Source organism: Juglans microcarpa x Juglans regia, chromosome 1D, assembly GCF_004785595.1.
Source record: "Juglans microcarpa x Juglans regia isolate MS1-56 chromosome 1D, Jm3101_v1.0, whole genome shotgun sequence".
NCBI lineage: Eukaryota > Viridiplantae > Streptophyta > Magnoliopsida > Fagales > Juglandaceae > Juglans > Juglans microcarpa x Juglans regia.
This window is the reverse complement of record NC_054594.1, coordinates 6661403-6680006: the sequence shown is the minus strand read 5'-3', so window position 1 is coordinate 6680006 and position 18604 is coordinate 6661403. Positions and strand designations below refer to the sequence as shown.

The following is an 18604-nucleotide window of genomic DNA, read 5'->3' as shown; positions in this document are numbered from 1 at the left end:
TATATTAAAATTTTAACTTTTTTAAATTTTAAAATAAAATAATAGTAAAAAATAATATTTAACATTATTTTATACAACATTCAACTCTCATCTTATCTGTATGGCCATAGTTTATAAATTTTGTAAATAGTAATAAGATAGTTTGTTAATAGTAGTGAGATAATTTGAGTTGAATATTTTTTAGATTTTAGAAAAGAGAGAGAAAATGTTGAATAAAAAATATTATAAAATTAAAATATTGTAAGAATATAGTTTTATAATAATATTTTTGTTTGAAAACCTGAAAAAATTGAATTATTTTTTATTTTTAATTTTAAAATTTGAAAAAATTGTAATAATTAATTTAAAAATTTTATATTTAAATTATGTTTAAAAATAAAATAAAATGAGATCAGATAAAAATTTTATGCCTCATCTTAGACCCTAAACCTGCAAATAACACGAGGTACTTATGGTCTAAACGACCGGAGGGAACCTACTTTGCTCATCCAACGAGGTTGAAAAATGTAAAAAAACCACTACAAGCAACGAAAAGGGAACCAAATAACAATGAAAGAATTCGAGGATATACAAAACAGTAACCATTTATCTTTTGTTAATTGTTGCAGAAATTTCTTGTCCTGTAATCCCGAAATACAAAGAGAATAGATGCCAAGTAGCAGAATCGCTTTGAGATTTCCAAGGTAATCCAGGCATAGTGGTTGCAATAACAAGGGAGATGATTCTGTTAGATGAGGTAAAAGCGGAAAAAGAAAGACGGAAAAAAAACACAGTCAAGCATGGGGTGGGTTAATGGATAATTGATCCATAGACCATCAAACAATGCTAAACTAAGGAGAAGAATTAGGTTTAATAATTTATGAGAAAATATATTTACAATCGTGAATTGTGCAACAATCGTATAATCGCTTTGAAAAAAATGAATAAAATATAAGACCCATATAAAAAAATTAATTTTTTAATTGTGGATCCTATTCTTTTTCAAAACGATTACGTGACGTTTACGTATTTCACAGTTGTATGTAGAATTACTCATAATTTATTAACACCCAAAAACTCATTTTCTACCTATTCAAATATACATAATATAATCCTTAAAAAATTGTCCTAATTTTATGAATCATTCTGTTCTTTATCTTAAATTTTGTCATCCTCAGTCATATTTATTATAAGACACATTTTATAATAAATAAGTTTTTTAAGCTGTTTAATTAGAAGCAGCCATTTGAAATATGCCTAGTCAATATGTGTGAATGGGAATGACAAAATATAGGATGAATACTGACATTCCTCAATTTATAATTTTATGTTGATTTACAGTTGTTACAAAGTATAAACACAAAAAACAAAGATAACGTATACATATGACCACTTGAAAGTTTTATCTTCAGAGCACGTCTTTATCTTTGCTGCTACTGAGTTTATCTTTATCTCTACTGGATTGTGGGGTATCTATATCCTTTATCTTATCACGCTCCTGCAACTTTAATGGAAGGATGGACACGTTGAGCTTGGAACAAAGATCACTAAACTCGGTCGAAACTACAGGCTTGATTAGAACATCATGCTGGATAGATACCAAACTTGGAGATATTTGTTTGACTTTGATCGCGGACAAAGTAGCAGTTAATCTCTATATGTTTAGTCTATACGTGTAAGACTGGATTAGTTATCATGTATGTCGCTTTTTTTTTAACTAGAATTTAAGGTTTTAAATGTATGTCGCTCCTATGTACATTATCATGCCAAAGAGTAGTACGACTTGTAACTAGAATATGGAGCTCACAGGGTATAGAAATTTAGAAAAATTATAATACTTATATAAGATTCATCTCATCTCGATAACCAAACTAAGCTTAGATGTAACATTACATGTATTCATGAAAGAATGCAAATTTGAGATGTTTTTTTTTTCTTTCTTATTTTATATTATTTTTTTTATCACTTTGTGAAAATGCTATTTCTAAAAAAATTTCAATAGACTCTCATTTGTTTTCGCAGATGAGATAAGTTAAGATTAAAGTTAACAGTTGAATAAATTATTGTTAGAATATATTTTTTAATATTATTTTTGTTTTGGAGTTTGAAAAAATTGAATTGTTTATTTTATTTTGTGTGAGAATTTAAAAAAATTGTAATGATTAGATGAGATGAGTTGAAAATAATTGTGAAAACAAACGAGACTAATTGGTCAAACTTATAATCCAAGTTTCACCTTTCATTAAACCATGATGTTGGCCATGTGAAGGGAGTAAATCCCTTGGGCGAGTAAACCCCTTGGGCCAGGCTAAAAACAAGGCCTGAGTTAGAGCCCAGATGTAAGGTCTGGGTTGGGTCGAATAAATTAGGAAGTCTTATGTCAGAACCTGGGTATAAGACCTGGGTCGGACCATGCTTACGTCAAGAACCAAGTCAAAGGATAGATGAGAGGCTTAAGGAAGAATGAATGTTGCATTCAATGCGAGTCGAGAATATATAAGGCAATTCACATCAAGTATTAATGAGATAGGAGGAATCCAAAATAGAAAGCACGCCGCATTCAATGCAGCCCAAGGCAGAAGGCATGCCGCATTCAATGCGACCCAAGACCCGAGCAACACACAACGACCCTGAGCACTTCATAGCTCAATGAACTGACGGCACAAAGGTAGCTCGGCGAGTAGACAGTGCGAACATATTATCTCCTACTATACAACACTCCACTACCGTGGAGACTAAGTCGACAAGTATAAATAAACACAACCTGCAGCAGACAGGTAGGTGATCTTACACTCTCATCTTCACTATTACTCATCTTCATATTCTACACTATAACTAACTTAAGTATCGGAGGAACAACGAACCTCGAGGTCTCCCTTATTACTGTGTAGGTGACCGCTCGAGCATTGCCAGCGCAAAATTGCCCAGGTTCGCAATACTTGACATCAACAAGCCACACAAATAGGGAGCGATTCGAGCCTTCCATATATAATAAGTAGATGCCTTTGATATGTTTAATGGTGACATGGGAACAAAGGCTGACGGGAGAGAAATTGTGTATAGTAGTGGAAGACACGTTGACCATGTTAAGATAGAAAAACAAAACAACTCAAGTTTGAATTGCATTTCGCGTATATTCATAGTGGGAGTGAACCAGACTATATATAGTTGTGGTGGTTACATTTGTCACAAAGGAATGAAGGATAAGCACATGAACGAGATAATCATATGTATATATGTGAACACTTGAAAAGTCTTATTTCCACAAAATGTCTTTATCTCGCTCCTCCTTAATGGGTTGCTGGACATCTATATTCTTAGAGTACGTTTGGATAGTGAGGTGATTTTAGATGATCTGTAAATAATAGTAAAAAAAATAGTGATATTTTTTTTTAATAAACAGAACTTCATTCAAATAACAACAATACATTAGTTGGTATCAAACCACAATGCATGCCTAATAAAAGAAGGGATCTGCTCCCACCAAACATTATTATCATCAACATTCCATGCATATCTAGCTAGAGAGTGAGCTACACCATTTCCTATCCTGTTGTATGTTGAACTCGAACTTGCTGGAAACGCCTCATTAAATTCTTGGGTTCATTGATCAAATTACCAGCACTTGCAAATGACTCTTCTGTTGACTGAAGCTCATGAACCACATTAAGACAATCACATTTAATGACAAAATTCGGAATACCAAGTGGGAGGCATAGCTGAAGTCCCCTTAATATAGCAATGGATTCAATAATGGCTGCCTCATCCACTTCATCTTCATTCTTGCTTGCAGCTATCACAATTCTTCCACTCATATCCCATAGGACTATCCCAACTCCAGCTTTCCTCAAGTTAGCAAAAATTGTACCATTTACATTTATTTTGAGATACCCATCTGGTGGAGCTTGCCATTTAGAAACCTTAAGCAAATCCTTTGTAGTTGTTATTTGCACATCATTGAAAGTTTTGCAAATTGATAAAGCATGTTTAGCAGCTTGGACATGTTGTATCAAATTATTTCCCATCTGCAACTGATTTCGCCTATACCATAAACTCCAGCACAGAATAGAAAACATGGTTAACTTAGCTTCACTTCCTTGCATCATAACCATTCTCACAGTATCAATAAAAGTCAAAGAGGATTGAAAATTTTGTAACATTGGAAGAAATTTCTGCCACAAACTATAGTTGGAAGAACAAGTGAGCATAGCATGACTAATATCTTCCTCATAGACATGGCAGAAACCACATTGAGTCTTCACAACAATCTTTTTCCTCTTGAGATTAGTGAGAGTAGGCAATATATCTATCTTGCATCTGCAAAGATGTTTCTCCATCACATCTGGCCATTGAATTCTAAATCAGCTTATAAGCACTCTTGACAGAAAATATGTCATTTGCTTCCTTATCCCAAATCCATCTATCCAAACCTTGAGTTTGTAACAATCGAATCCTAAGGATCGCCACTACTATATTTGGATTAAAGAGAGCTCTAACCAGCTGTGCATTCCATGTTTTAGTAGTAGCATCAATTAAATTGTCCACAATCTGTTCTTCATCAACAATTTCCCCATTTCTGCCATCTAAAACAGGTTGTAAGAGTCTAAGCCCATGTAACCAAGGGTCCTTCCAAATCTTCACTGTTTCTCCATTACTAACTCACTATCTACATCCTTCCAAAGGCCATCTCCTTGCTTCAAAAATGCCCCTCTAGGCATAGGATGGATTATGGCCTAAAGAAGATTGGAAAATGTACAATTAGGGTAATATTTGGCCTAAAAAATTATTAGCCAATAGAGACATATTAAACATGTGTAAATCCCGAAACCCCATCCCATCTCTAAATTTTGACACACATAATTTTTTTCAATTTAATCAATGGATTTTCCTCTCATTACTCCTTTGCCCCTACCAAAACCTCGACATCATCATTTCAAGTTCCCGACACAAAGTCAAAGGTAATTTAAAATAGCTCATAGAGTACGTGAGTATGGATAAGGCCACTGCTTTTACAAGAATTTCTCTACCCCTTGAGAAAGAAGTTCTTCTTTCCAACTCTGCAAATTAGCCCATACCCTTATCTTAATACCTTCAAATGCTTGAGTTTTATATCTCCCTACAAAATTTGACAACCCTAAATATTTTTCATACTGTTGAAAAGTATTAATACCCCATAAATGCAACAATTCTCTTTGTTTAATAGCATCCACATTTTTTGAAAAAACCATGGTTGTTTTCCCTTTGTTAACCTTTTGCCCAGAAGCCATTTCATATTTGTCAAACAAACCTTGAATAAATCTGGTTGTATCAACATTAGCACAACAAAAAAGTATGCTATCATAAGCAAAGGGGAGGTGTGTAACCATTGGAGCCCCTCTACAAACTCTCACTCCTATCAGATTTCTCTTTACCACAGCATCCCTCAATAAGGCTATTAAACTTTCAGTGCAAAAGAGAAAAATGTAAGGGGAAAGTGGATCCCTTTGCCTAATGCTTGTAGGCAAAATGGGGCCATGAACATTCACATTAATTAAAACTGAAAAAGTGACAGTTTTAATACATTCCAAAATAAGATTAACAAATTTAGTCGCAAACCCCAATTTGCGCATGATCTTTTCTAAAAAACTCAATTCAACTTTATCGTACGCTTTACTCATGTCTAGTAAGAGACATATAACCTTTATTTCCATGCCTTTTATTCCTTAGGTAATTCAATAATTCATAAGCTGTCAATACATTGTCACTAATCAAACGCCCCCCGCAAATGCACACTGAGATTCAGAAGTGATAGCAGGTAAAAAACCCTTCATTTTATTCACAATGACCTTAGAAACAAGCTTATAAATCACATTGCACAAGCTTTTTGGGCGACAATCAAAAACAAGTTCACAAGTTTTCTTCTTAGGAATCAAACTGTGTATGATTGAGTTAAGAGGGCAACTTACCATTATTGAGAGAATCTAACACTGCAGCTGTAATGGAATCTTCCACGATGTGACAATATGACCGGAAAAATACAACAAACATGCTATCAGAGCCAAGTGCCTTGGTAGGGTGCATTTGATTCAAAGCTTATTTAACTTCATCCGCTGCAAAGGGCTTAGCGAGCTCAACATTTATTTCGTCAGTTACCCTTCTTTCAACAAAACTCAAAACAACCTCCTAATCCCCTTGTGTTGAGGTTTTAAAAAGGTTCTTAAAGAAATCAACAACCAACTCATCATGATGCACACCCTCATGCCATGTTCCCCTCTCATCCTTAAGAACCTTTATGAAATTTCTTTTCTTCTTGAAGGATGCATTTGAATGGAAAAATCGTGTGTTCCGATCCCCCTCTTTTAACCACTACACTCGAGATCTTTGTCACCACATCAACTCTTCTCTCTCAAGCCACAACTGAACTTCCCTTCTAGCATGACTAAGACTGCCAGGATCTGGTTCGCTTCATTTAGTTTTTTTCTGACATGCCCAAAAGAGACTTTATTCCAAACTGTCAACTCTTCCCCACGTCACTTAATGAGTTGAAGAACCTCTTCCATCCCAGTTCTACTATCTCTGTTACCCCAAACTTGTTAGTAATGAATAATAGTAAAAAGTAGTAAAGAGAAAGTGAAAAGTAATGATAAAATCATTCAGTTGCCCCAACACAACCTTAATCGTAAAAATAATTTTTTTTGTAAGAAAAAAAAATAAACAATTATATATACATTATGGGAGCTTCAGGAAATAGAGGAAAATGATAAATTATTTATTTACATCTACAATATTAATTATATACACATTCATCTCTATTATATTTATCATTAGTTGTTATAACGATAATATGTACTTTAAGGTCCTTGACATCGATTAACATTTAAATGTCAAACTCTAAAATGAAATTACGGATTTGTTTATGATCATCTTAAACTGGATATATTTTTTAATTTATACTATGGAGTAAGATATATGGTTAAGACAAATTTAGACCTCGTTTGTTTTTACAACTCATCTCAACTCATCTCATCTAATCATGACAATTTTTTTAAATTTTTATATAAAATAAAATAAACAATTCAACTTTTTTAAATTTCAAAAAAAAATAATATTAAAAAAATATATTTTAATAATATTTTATTCAACTTTAATTTTAATCTTAACTTATCTTATCTCATATGTGAAAATAAACGAGGCCTATTATAAGTCATTATACAAATCATGGAGAGAAAACTTAGTCTATACATAGACCTCACAAAAATCAATTTTCAAGTTGATCTTATTTGATAATGATACGTTAAATAATAAATTATTTTTTATAATAAAATAGATCTGATATATTATTATATTAAATTACGTTAATTTATAAATTTATTTTTATAAATTCTTTTTATAGAGCTAATATTTCTTAATAATAAACCATTTATAAAATAAAAAGAGAATTTTGTAATGTTAGATGTGCGGAGAGACATTTTAGATGTATCATTTATGTAATATAATATGAAAAGTTGTAATTTGGTGGTGTATAAAAAAAGAAAAAGGGCAATTGAGACAGGATAATGTAAAAAATTCTACTGAATACATGGATTAAATATTAAACTTTGGATATCAATTTCCACGTGTATGTCAAGCGGACTCCCACCGCTGTAATGCACCTTCTGGTTGGAAAGTCGAACAAGAAAAAGCGCGCAATCTCCGTTTTCTCTCTCTCTCTCTCTCTCTTGGAGCGTATAATTTCCACCCGTACATCTGACAGTCCAGAGTCCCCACCTACGGACTTATTTGTTTTATAAGATAATTAAATTTAAAGTTAAAAAATTAAATAAAATATTATGAAAAAATTAAATTATTTATTTTATTTTATGAAAAAATTTAAGAAAATTGTATCGATGAACGAGATAAAATAAAATGAGAAGTTTGATTGAAACAAAACGAGGCCTATATCTCCCTCCCACCGTCTCTGAGCATTTTTTTCTCTGAACGACGGCAATGGCGAGGCCATCACAGGAAGCGATCGACACGTTCATGGCCGTCACCGGCGCCTCCGAGTCACTCGCGCTTCAAAAACTGGAGGTGCTTTTTTCTGATCTTCCATTTTCGTCCTTATCCGTCTCGTTGTTCCTTCAGATCATCTTATACCCTTCTTGAGCTCATGTACGGACTCTTTTCTGTCTAGTTTCCTGTTTCTTTCTTTGATTTGTAGTTCTAATGATTAGTACTTAAATTGTCAAGAATGTGATACATAGTGCGGACATATTTGGAGATTTATGCTTAGATTCATCACTGTTTACGAATTTCTTTTGTACATTCTTGTTGAATTTCTGGTGTTTCGGTATTATATGGTATATAGGTTGTTTCTACTGATAGTACTATAAATTATGATATTATACTAAAGGATGAAAAGAAAATGAAATATAGTCTATCTATTCTAAATAACAGACTTTCCTCGCCCTATGTTACTTCCATGTCTTTTCTGAGTTGTTTGATATATTTTGATTGCTAAGCAGGAACATGGTGGCAATCTCGATGAAGCTATTAATGGACATTTTGGTGAAGTTGATACACACAAGTATGGCATATCATTTTGTTTCACTTGTTTTGATTTTGGAGTCTCTATTATTCTTTTGACTAGGTTTCTCTCTCAAGTTTCCTGTAAGTTGATTTTGAATTCTGCAATTTTTTAATATTTGTATTACTTTTGTGCTTCCGTATCTAGTGCAAATGCCAATTATGCAACATCTGCTGCTTTCCAGCAGCATCATCAGATTCGAGATGGATCACGTGGACTTTCACCGCTTCTCGCTGCTGTGAGAAGTTTTAAGCCTTCATTACTGCTTGACCCTAATTACAGGAGAGATCTCTATAAGCGGATTGGTGCTTCCGCGTTCAACAGCCGGGGGCCATTTATTTCACATTCAGGTCAAGTAGGGGAGCTTCCTCAGCGCTTCAACAGTGGGAATGAACAGCCTTATCATTTGGGACCAAGGCAGACCGATGATGTGAGTGGAGTTTCATTATCCTCTGGTCAGGGAACTCATGGAAATCATATAGAAGAAGAAATGATTCAAGCTGCTATTGAGGCTTCAAAGAAGGATTTTGAAAGGGGTTATCAAAATCAGCAATTCAGTGCTCCCAGTGTATGTTAAGGTTAATTTTACTGCCTTGTATTGTATGGTAGTTACGCATTCTTGAAGTTTTTATTATACACGTATCCATGCAGGATTCTTCCAGTATTGGGCTTCCGCAAGGGCAAATTCACACAGAAGATGACTTTTCTCGTGCAATTTCATTGTCATTAGAGGTATTTTAGCTCTCATTTTTCTGTTTATTACTTGTGCTTTTCCTTCTAACATGAATTGAATTCAGACAGCAGAACAAGAGAAAGCAATGCGGGAGCAGCAAGTGATTAATGAAGATCAGGATATCGGATACTATGATTTAGGTGTTAGAAATGAGAAAGCCAAGAATAGTGGATTGAAGGTATGCACTTCTTGTTGCTTGTTTTGTTTGACTGTGATATAATCTGACACACAAAATACTTGCATATACAGTGTAACGATGATGTTGCCTGTATCTCTAATGCCATTTGAGTTGATAAGCACCACTTTGATGAGAAATGCAAGCATGACCCTAACCTTCATATTGTGTATCTAAGAATTGATATGCTTGATATCGTGGCAGAATGCCTATGTAAAGTTATAAGTTAAAACATATCCCTTTGGTTTGGCTCATCTTTGACTCCGCGGAGATGCAGGTTTATGTTAGGTCTATATCGTGATTTGTGTGCATGATACAACTCTTCCCAAAAAACTAAATTGTAGTCTGTAGAGATATTAAAAGCTTTTGGGAAAGACTGGATAAAATTTCTTATGTTCCTCTTCCCCTTTTGAAGACACTGATGTGGTTCCTCTAACAAATAGACATTTCTTTAGGTTATGCCAGGAAGTTCATCATCATGCCACAGTGGTGCTGCACGTATGAAACAGCCATTAGTGAGTCCGGGGTCCAACTGCAATACTACTAATTCTGGTAATCGTCCTCCGCACAGCAAAGATGGTTTTTATTCTGAAGAGGTATCATATTTCTGTTGTGAGTAATCAAATTGAGTTACATAAATAAGAAAATAAAACTGTAAGTCTCACAAGTCCTCCATTAATTCCTCTATCTTTTCATAATGAAGTGGGGTGAAATTTCTCCGAAAGAGCTTGATGAAGCAGTCATGCTTGAATCTGCACTTTTTAGAGAAATTCCTGAAGAATTAAAAAATCGCTTCCATGATGCACCTCATCTGCAAAGTAATCAAGGCAAAATTTTCAGTCCTCATTCTGGAATGCATCCTCCATCAGCCTCTCTAACAGCTCAGCGATTTCTAAGAGAACAACAGGTTCGGAATACTGACTTCCTCTTTGCAATGACTATATGATGGTAGTATTACATGTGGCTTGATTGGGTAAGTTTTTTTCCGCAGGATGTTGAGTATATGGCATCCCTTATGGCTGATAGAGGAAAGGAAATAAATGCTCTCAAGGAAGCTGACTCTCATTCCTTAAAGAAAGAAATCATGGAATGAGTTACTTGAGGAGGTAGTGTGTCTGTTGGATTTGGTGTTACTATTAAATCAGCCTAGTGTTTGCAAACCTATAATTTTTTGACACTTGATATAAAGTTGTAGGCTCCTTTTTTCCATATATCACTACAGTGAACAGGATTGCTCATAATGAAAGTCACCTTTACATACTCTGCAGATACAGCGTTGGAGTATAAATTCATGATGGCCTCTTTGGTTCTCATTGTTCATGTCCTTAACAACCCCCCCTTTTTTTTTGAGTAGTTCTCAGGTTTATATTCATCAGTTTTTTTAGTGGAGCATCTCTGATATCTTTATCTACTGCCTGAATTGTAGGTTGAGAAATTATGTATCGGATAAAATATTAACCACGGTCCACCTCTTAATGAATCACTCATAATGGAAATTTTGATGCGAAAAATATAGGATTTGAATTGCGAAAATGGTATATACTACAGTCTCATCCTAATCCTATCCTATTGTGTTGATGTGGCATTATGCATTAACACTTGAATTGTCAGGCAAAAAAAGAGCTGATCTAATGGCTGATGAGAATGCCACATCAGCATAGTGTTTTGGGCGTAGAATGAGAGTGTAATATGTAACATAACTCTTTGCTTCTTTAAAGGTAATGAAAAAGCTTTTGTGTATTGAGATATTGATTTCTGCCAACTCTTCTCATGTAGTGCTAAATGTGATGTATTTTACCACATCAATATATTAAGATTGTCGCAGCCTTGGATATAATGCTTAAATTGTAAGTGATAATTAAGGAGTTCTGTATCTGTCATTTGACAAAGAGATAGCACCATCATAATTTGTGAGGTCATGCTCTCTCTCTCTCTCTCTCTCTCTTTCTGTGGTGACAGGATTTGGAGAGAAGTCTAGCTATAAAAGAAGCTTTGCTTCCTCAGGAACCAGCTGCAGATGATGAGAATATAGTAACTCTCCTAGTTCGGATGCCAGATGGAAGCCGTTATGGTCGTCGCTTTCTCAAGTCTGACAAGCTTCAGGTAAAAGTGATGTATATAAAATTTTAGGTTCATTTTCTATGCTGGCAAAAAAATTAAATCATGCATTTTATGCGGGCTCAACTGACTATGGTGTTCATCCTCTGTAGCTTCTATTTGACTTCATAGATGTTGGTAGAGTGGTGAAGTCTGGCACTTACAGAGTGGTAAGTGACAACCCCTTTTCTCTAGATTTCTGATTGCCTTCCCTTGAACTGTTTAGTTTTCCATTAGGATGGCATTTGTATCCATCATACTCAGCATTCACAGTGGAGAAATTTGTTATTCGCTCTGTAAAAATTCAATTTTCATTCCCATAACTAAAGTGCTGGCTGCTACTAACACAGTTTCAGAAGTGGTGCAGTGGTGCTTTTGCTCTGTTTCCTGGATGCAGTTTGTGAAGGATAACCATAACCATTGTAGTTGGATACGATCCTTTATATCTGGATATTTTATTGGGTCATGATTAAACATGTGAATTTAGATAGGATTGACTGCCGTAGTTTGGTTTAATCCTGTGTCACAAATAGAATAAGAAAGAGGTAACAACATATATAGAACAGAGAACTATATTGTAATAAATACTGGGAATTTCAGTTAATGGATTATACGTTATAACAGAATCTTTATCCTAATGTAATGACCCTTACCCTTATTTGAGGATGCTTTATAACATTATCAGTGCAGAGATGTTTACTTCAGAGGTAAATAACATTTTCATTTCACATAATCCATGAGTGCATGCGGTGTTGTCCATGTGGTTGCCAGTTGAGCTGAAGTTCTTAAGGTTTTTAATTTGTTTAATGCTAGAGTGAGTTGAGCTTCTTTTAGGAGTGGGGTTCTTTTTTGGCTAAAAAGAATCATGGTTGTCAATATAACTACTGTTTTGCTGCTCTATTATGTATTGTGTTAAGAGAGTGGCTTGCGAGCATTTTGAAGATGGAAAAGTGATTTAGGAGATCAAACGTAATGTGAAAATTGGAGAGTTGTTATTGCAAGTGTTCCCGATTCTAATTGGCTTCATTTACATGATGAACAGGTGAGGCCATACCCCCGGCATGCTTTCAGCTTTAGTGACAGTTCGTTGAGTTTGAGTGAACTAGGCCTGACCAGCAAACAAGAAGCCTTGTTTCTGGAGTTGATTTAAGTATCATTGCTCTTCTGTCCCGAAAATCTTAACTGCTCGCACGTAGTTTCAACACAAAATATAAGCTGTACTTGTTTGTGGTTTGTAAACTTTGTTTAGAATGGCTAGAATCAGAGACCTGGGTCACCCTGCAGAAACTCATGGGCATCAAGTGCTAAACAAACTGAGGGGATCTGTTATGCCTGGTGGTGATGATGATGATGATGATGATGCATAGTCTTTTTCGTGTGTTTGATTTGCTTTATGACAAGTAACCACCGATATGTTTCACTTGCAAATTCACATGGTACCGTGTGAGATGATTAAATAAATTGAGTTATTTTATGAATCAGTCACAATTTACTTTCATATTCCACACTTGTAGTTTTTTTTTTTTTTTAATTTTTTTATAGGGTGTTGGATGTGAGGTAGTGAATAGTGACTAATGAGAAAAATTTTTCAAATAAATTACTTTTTCAATAAATTATCCACTCCGTTAGTAACCCAACTTAAAAAATATATATATAAAAAATAGATCGAGGCTAAACGGAGTGTTCCATATGATAATAATGATGTAACGTTTGTCTGTTGGGTGAATTTACATGCCATTTGCAAAATCAATTGACTTATATTCAGAGCGTAAAAGTAGACCAGTCCAAATTTTTGGGGAAGCAACTCAAATTCTCCAAAATCTTCCACCTCTCGTCTTTAGAACTCTCTGAGACAATCTTGTCCTCCCTCTTTCAAAGTCTTGGAGAATATTGAGCTCGCCTCCAAGGCTTAATTTCTGTATGCTCCTGCATGTGAATACATGTACTTTCCCTAATGGGTGCCAAAGAATCAGCTTCTGATGAAAATTATTAACAGAAAAATGTAAAGAAAATTGAAGTCATATTATTCATGAAGCGCTTATGGTTCCCTGTTGATTTTGGTCAGGGGCTGGAGCTGTCCAATACTGCTTTACTGCCATCAAAATCTTCTCTCTTTCCAGAGGTCCATTTTCATGGTCTACAATTCTGCTATCCCATTGCATTGCATCTAAGATGCTCTTGATTTTCACCAAGTAGTCTACATCGTCCCGGAAAATCGCACTCCCTTCTGGCCGTAAAATCCGATCCATTTCAAGCAAGATATCTTCCATATCACATCTGTAGCACAATTGATTCAGGATTAGAGAAACAAAATTATGTTCAGGGTCTAGTAACCAAGACAAATACTACAAAACTGAGGAATACCTGTCCTTGTAGAGGCTAAAAACAGAATCAGCATGGATGAAGTCGTAAGTTCGAGGGTAAGTTGACATGGCCTCACACCTAACAGGAGGGAGACAAATTACTAGCAACCTTTGAAAACTACTGATTGAACGGCAAACTTTTAGTTATAAATTAGGTAATGCCAATAGCGTGCCAAACGAGGAACAACTTTTTTTGTCTTTAGCAAAGCAAAAAAAAAAAAAAAACACAATCGAAGTCACTTTCTTCTCAGAAACTTCTTTTGATATTTTTATTTTTATTTTTAGATAACTGTGGGTGTCTGGGCCAGCTTACGCGCACCTCAACTAATCCCATGGAGCCCTGAAGTTATTGATCAGGTAAACCTCCAGTAGCACTAAAGGGACTTGAACTGGTGACCATTGGGGAGCAAAAGAAAGGCCAGACCAACTGATATTTGCCAATTGACTGAACCACTGTATAAGAAATTAGTAAATGAAGAGAGTAAAAGCATACCAATTTTGATATGTTCCAATCAATCCTCGTTCATAGACAACTCCAAGTGTGTTGACATCAGCCTCGACCGGGACAACGTTCATAACCCACACAGGATCATTAACTACTAATGCAGCTGAAAATCCTCCCAAGTAGGAATTCATATCCAGCAAATTACGATACCTCCCGCGCTCTCCTAGTTGATGGTCTATGGTCTTGTAATATGCTACTCTCTTTCTCCATAACTCTGTATTTTCTGTGAAAGTTTCAGCTGTAATTCCCTTCAAAGTTCCTCTTCTAATCCTCGGTGGAATTGAAGTCAACCTCTCTGGCCAGTTTGCTAATTCCCCACCTGCCACTTGTTTAATGTTGGAAACGTTAGGCAATGGGGTTATACAGTTCTCCATTTTAGTGTACCTGCAAAAGAAGTGAAAGATAGAATACTGTTAGAACAGAGATTAAAAAAATTTAAATAGATGCTCCATCAAATGCATTAAAAAATATTTAAAATAAAATATATCTTTCAAGCAACCAAACACAACATGGAGTAAAAGACAAGGCAGAAGAAAGGATCCAATAAAACAAAAGCTTCAATGATTGGATAGAGTAACTGACAAAAGTTTGAATTTCAGGGAGGAAAAAGAAACATTTAACTAACAATGACATCTAATTCCCATAGCCTTTACCACACACTATGGTTTTGGTATCACTGATAAAGTCTTTTTTGGCAGTGAGAAGAATTTTCTTAGGCCGTTTGCTGGGAGCTCCCACAAAAAGAAAAGGTCAAAAGTATAGGCAATAACTACTAATATATCCATGACTAGAAGTCAATCTTTAAATTTATTCGAAAACTCAAACGAACAATGTCGGAAAGAAAACATCAATTTGATTTAAAAAAAGACTACAAAAAGTGTAGCTTATTGAAATTGAAAGCTGCATTACCATGCTTTGTCTGGATCCTGTGCCGGACAAAACTGTGGAAACTTGAAAACCTTCCTGTTCATCTTGCAGTGAACATGGTTAGTTGGCTTCTGCCAAATAGCAATGTCATTCTTCTGCTTTATTTTTTTCCAGCATAGGCTCCTAGCAACATTCTCAATTCCTGTCTGTTCTGCCTTGAGATCTTCAGGAGTTCTTTCCCAACCTCTCCAGTGATTCTGCCAGTTTATTGGTGGCCCAGACAAGATCCAGTACCCACCAGGACGAAGAACTCGATCCACTTCAATCAAATAATGCCCATCTACACACCCATTATAAGCAATATACAAGTTCAGAAAAAAAATTGAATATGATAAGTACAACAAAATTCTATAGGGAGAAGTAGAAATGGAGCTTGGGATTACCATACTGGCCCCAAGGAATGAGACAACGTGAGCAGTGAGCCATGTCAAAGGCTCTTGAAGGGTAAGGAAGCCTAATCGAAGCAAGAACTCCGATCAATGCCGGAACTCCTCGTTCAAGAGCAAATTGGACCTGAGCTTCATGGGTGTCTCTTGGTGCAAATGACACTGCAAGAATGTTACGAGAAAGAAGGTATGCTCCCCAACTTGCAACCTGAATATATTTTCAAGACCAAAATCAGAAAACATTTGTCAAATATCCACACTTTTCATAACACTGATCAGCTTGAATTCTACTTTTATTGTTTTGGGTGCGAATTTAAGTATTTTTAAAAAAAAAAAAAAAACTTAAGATGCAGATGAAACCACCCAACAGTGTAGATAACGTGCCTAAACTAAAACTTCCTAGACCTGTAAATAACTTGCGAGTTAAGAAAGTGTGAATGGAGTAGTTACAAAGTGCCATGATTATGGGAAGATTGATCCAAGCTAATGTTTTGCTTCCTCGCCTGCACTCTTTTAAAGAATTAATTAGTGCTTTAAAAACGTAGTAATAAAGATGATATAATGACAAAGTGCATTCGATAAACCTTTTTTAAAAAGGTTTCTTCATTGCAATTTGAGTAAAACTAAAACCTCCTCTAACAATTAAGAAACTTTTAAATAAAAAAGAACCAAAAAACGCAAGAAAGTTCATACCTTTCATGCATTATACTTTACTTCAATTTGAAGAAATTGAAAACTACCTCTGCATATAATTCCAAAACCCTTTTTTTACAATTTACATGAGGACCTCCGCCAATTTTTCTTTTATTAAAAAGAAAGTGGACCAACTTATTATCTTCACAGCCGTCCTAAGCTTCCTTTATTTGTCTTTTTATTGGGAGAAGATAAGTTTAAAAAAAAGATATATATAATTTTTCTAAATTCACACAGTGAGCAGTGAGAAAGGGAAGAAAACCAAAAAGATTTACTATGTATCAACCATTATTCACTCTCACACCTCACATCATATAGATGTGGGATATGGTATGGGGTACTTCTAATAGAGTATAGGAGTATTTTTCATAAGACGTGAGATGTAGAGTGATGAATAATAGTTGATAAGAGAATTTTTCGGAAACCAAATTTGCTCGAGTTATCAAAAAATAAATAGAAAAAAGTGTACCCCTAAAAGCATTTATTATGTTATTAAATTTTTTTGGGAATGAACAATGCAGAACTTTAGAGATCAGAAAAAGACAAAAAATCATATAATATATTTTTCTTAAAAAGTGTAACGAACAAAAAGAAACAAATAAAACTCTTAATTATATTGATTCAACCCAACCCAATTGCATTTTCAAGTGTAAATCCGAAGCAATTTTCAATTCTGAATCAAATTTCACAAAAGCTCAGAAAAGAAAAGAAAAAAAAAGATAAATGAATTAAGAAATAAATATCAAATTTTAAAAATAAAAAATGCTAAAAATCTTTGAACTCCATGCACCAGACGGTTCATGGAGTCAAATATAGAGTGCAACCACCGCACCTACAAATGGCAGCCTCTATCCTTATAGACTCGTATGCCCATTTCAATTATATACAATGAACCGGCTGGTCCAGAGTTAACTATATATAATGAACCGGCCGGTTCACACAGTAAAAGTTCCGGCCATCCCGCCATCATTCAAGAAAAGTAGGAAGAAGGAAACAAAGTAGGAAGAAGAAATTAAGGGAATTGAGAACTGTTTGTACCCCACAACCGGTATCGATGGCGGTCCTTATAGACCCGTCTTTCAGATTAATTAGCTTCCCAATATCATCAATGTAGGCATCTGCACCATTCGGAAACATTGTCCCGCCTCCGGGGAACCTGAACCGGTCTCGCTGGAACCTGACCCAATTCTGGTTCTTCTTCTCCACCGTCAAATGCTTGTGTGGCACGTTAGCAAACCACACCGAGTCCCGACTCTCCGGCCACCGGAACGGCACCTTGTAACCGTAGGGCGCTGGGACTCGGCACTTGAGCACCTCGCGGGGCTCCGGGCAGTGCCGCTCCCTGTACACCAGCATATTCCGGTCAAACTTCAAGGACCTCTCGGCGTCCTCGCACGGGGTATACTCAGAGAACTTGGCCTCGCAGGGAGGGATGTGATTAACACGCGCCGCCGTAGGAGAGGGGTCGGGGGCCTGGTGGTGGGCCGAGAAGTCAAGGGCGACGACTGAAACGGAGGAGACGAAGGTGGAGTTAAGGGACTGGTCGGAGCATGAGACGCCAGAGAAGGAGGAGGGGATGACGGCGGTGGAGGAGTGAGACCAAATTCCTACAAGGTAGCAGAGAGAGCAGAGGATGGCGACGAATATGAGGTAGTAGAGGTTAGCTCTCTTGGTTTTGAAAACCCAAAAATAGTGAAGTGGGTTTGCGAAAGCCATTGAAATTTGAAAACCAACCAGCAGAAGAAATCGATCCCCACAGTAGAGAGAGAGAGACTACATATACGTGTGCAGTGCAGTGCAGTGCAGTGCAGGGGACGCGCATGGGCTCGTGAAGGGGATGAATATATAGAAAGAAAGAGAGGAAGAAAAGAAAGACAAAAGGAGGAAGAGAGGAGAGGCGCTTCCACGGGTGTTTCTGTCAGAATCAATGCGCGCGATCTCTCTCTCTCTCTCTCTGTTGTTACGTGTACTTCATCTCTCCTCGTTTTTTCTTTGCAAGTTTCTAATTTTGTATTGTCTATTTAATTTTTTTCTAATTTACAAAATATAAATATAATAACTAAATCTCATTATATTTAATGTTAACATTTATACTATATTTAATATATATATATATATACAGACAGTATTTATTGATGTAAAGTCACAAATTGTAATTAATGCAATTTCCTTTTTTTATTTTTTAAAATATCCATTTCATC

The 18604-nt window shown here is 35.6% G+C and overlaps 3 protein-coding genes across 3 annotated transcripts; 1 reads left to right on the top strand and 2 right to left on the bottom strand.

Annotated features, from left to right (window-relative positions):
• Positions 1-3524: 3524 nt before the first annotated feature.
• On the bottom strand, positions 3525-6039 carry LOC121257859. The gene is made up of 3 exons (XM_041159142.1): positions 5925-6039; positions 4410-4562; positions 3525-4321 (listed from the first exon to the last, which is right to left on the bottom strand). Exons 1-3 carry the CDS (start codon positions 6037-6039, stop codon positions 3525-3527), a joined length of 1065 nt encoding a protein of 354 aa, XP_041015076.1.
• A 1562-nt stretch (positions 6040-7601) lies between these two features.
• On the top strand, positions 7602-13005 carry LOC121257781 (plant UBX domain-containing protein 9). Its single transcript, XM_041159048.1, has 12 exons — positions 7602-7729; positions 7893-8028; positions 8463-8524; positions 8672-9092; positions 9176-9256; positions 9322-9435; positions 9888-10028; positions 10136-10339; positions 10424-10522; positions 11392-11535; positions 11643-11699; positions 12572-13005. Exons 2-12 carry the CDS (start codon positions 7945-7947, stop codon positions 12677-12679), a joined length of 1515 nt encoding a protein of 504 aa, XP_041014982.1. The 5' UTR covers positions 7602-7729; positions 7893-7944; the 3' UTR covers positions 12680-13005.
• A 192-nt stretch (positions 13006-13197) lies between these two features.
• On the bottom strand, positions 13198-18347 carry LOC121255222 (probable methyltransferase PMT15). Its single transcript, XM_041155502.1, has 6 exons — positions 17442-18347; positions 15708-15918; positions 15307-15604; positions 14386-14781; positions 13894-13971; positions 13198-13806 (listed from the first exon to the last, which is right to left on the bottom strand). The coding sequence occupies exons 1-6, from the start codon at positions 18117-18119 to the stop codon at positions 13557-13559; spliced, it is 1911 nt and encodes a 636-aa protein (XP_041011436.1). The 5' UTR covers positions 18120-18347; the 3' UTR covers positions 13198-13556.
• Between the last annotated feature and the right edge of the window lie 257 nt (positions 18348-18604).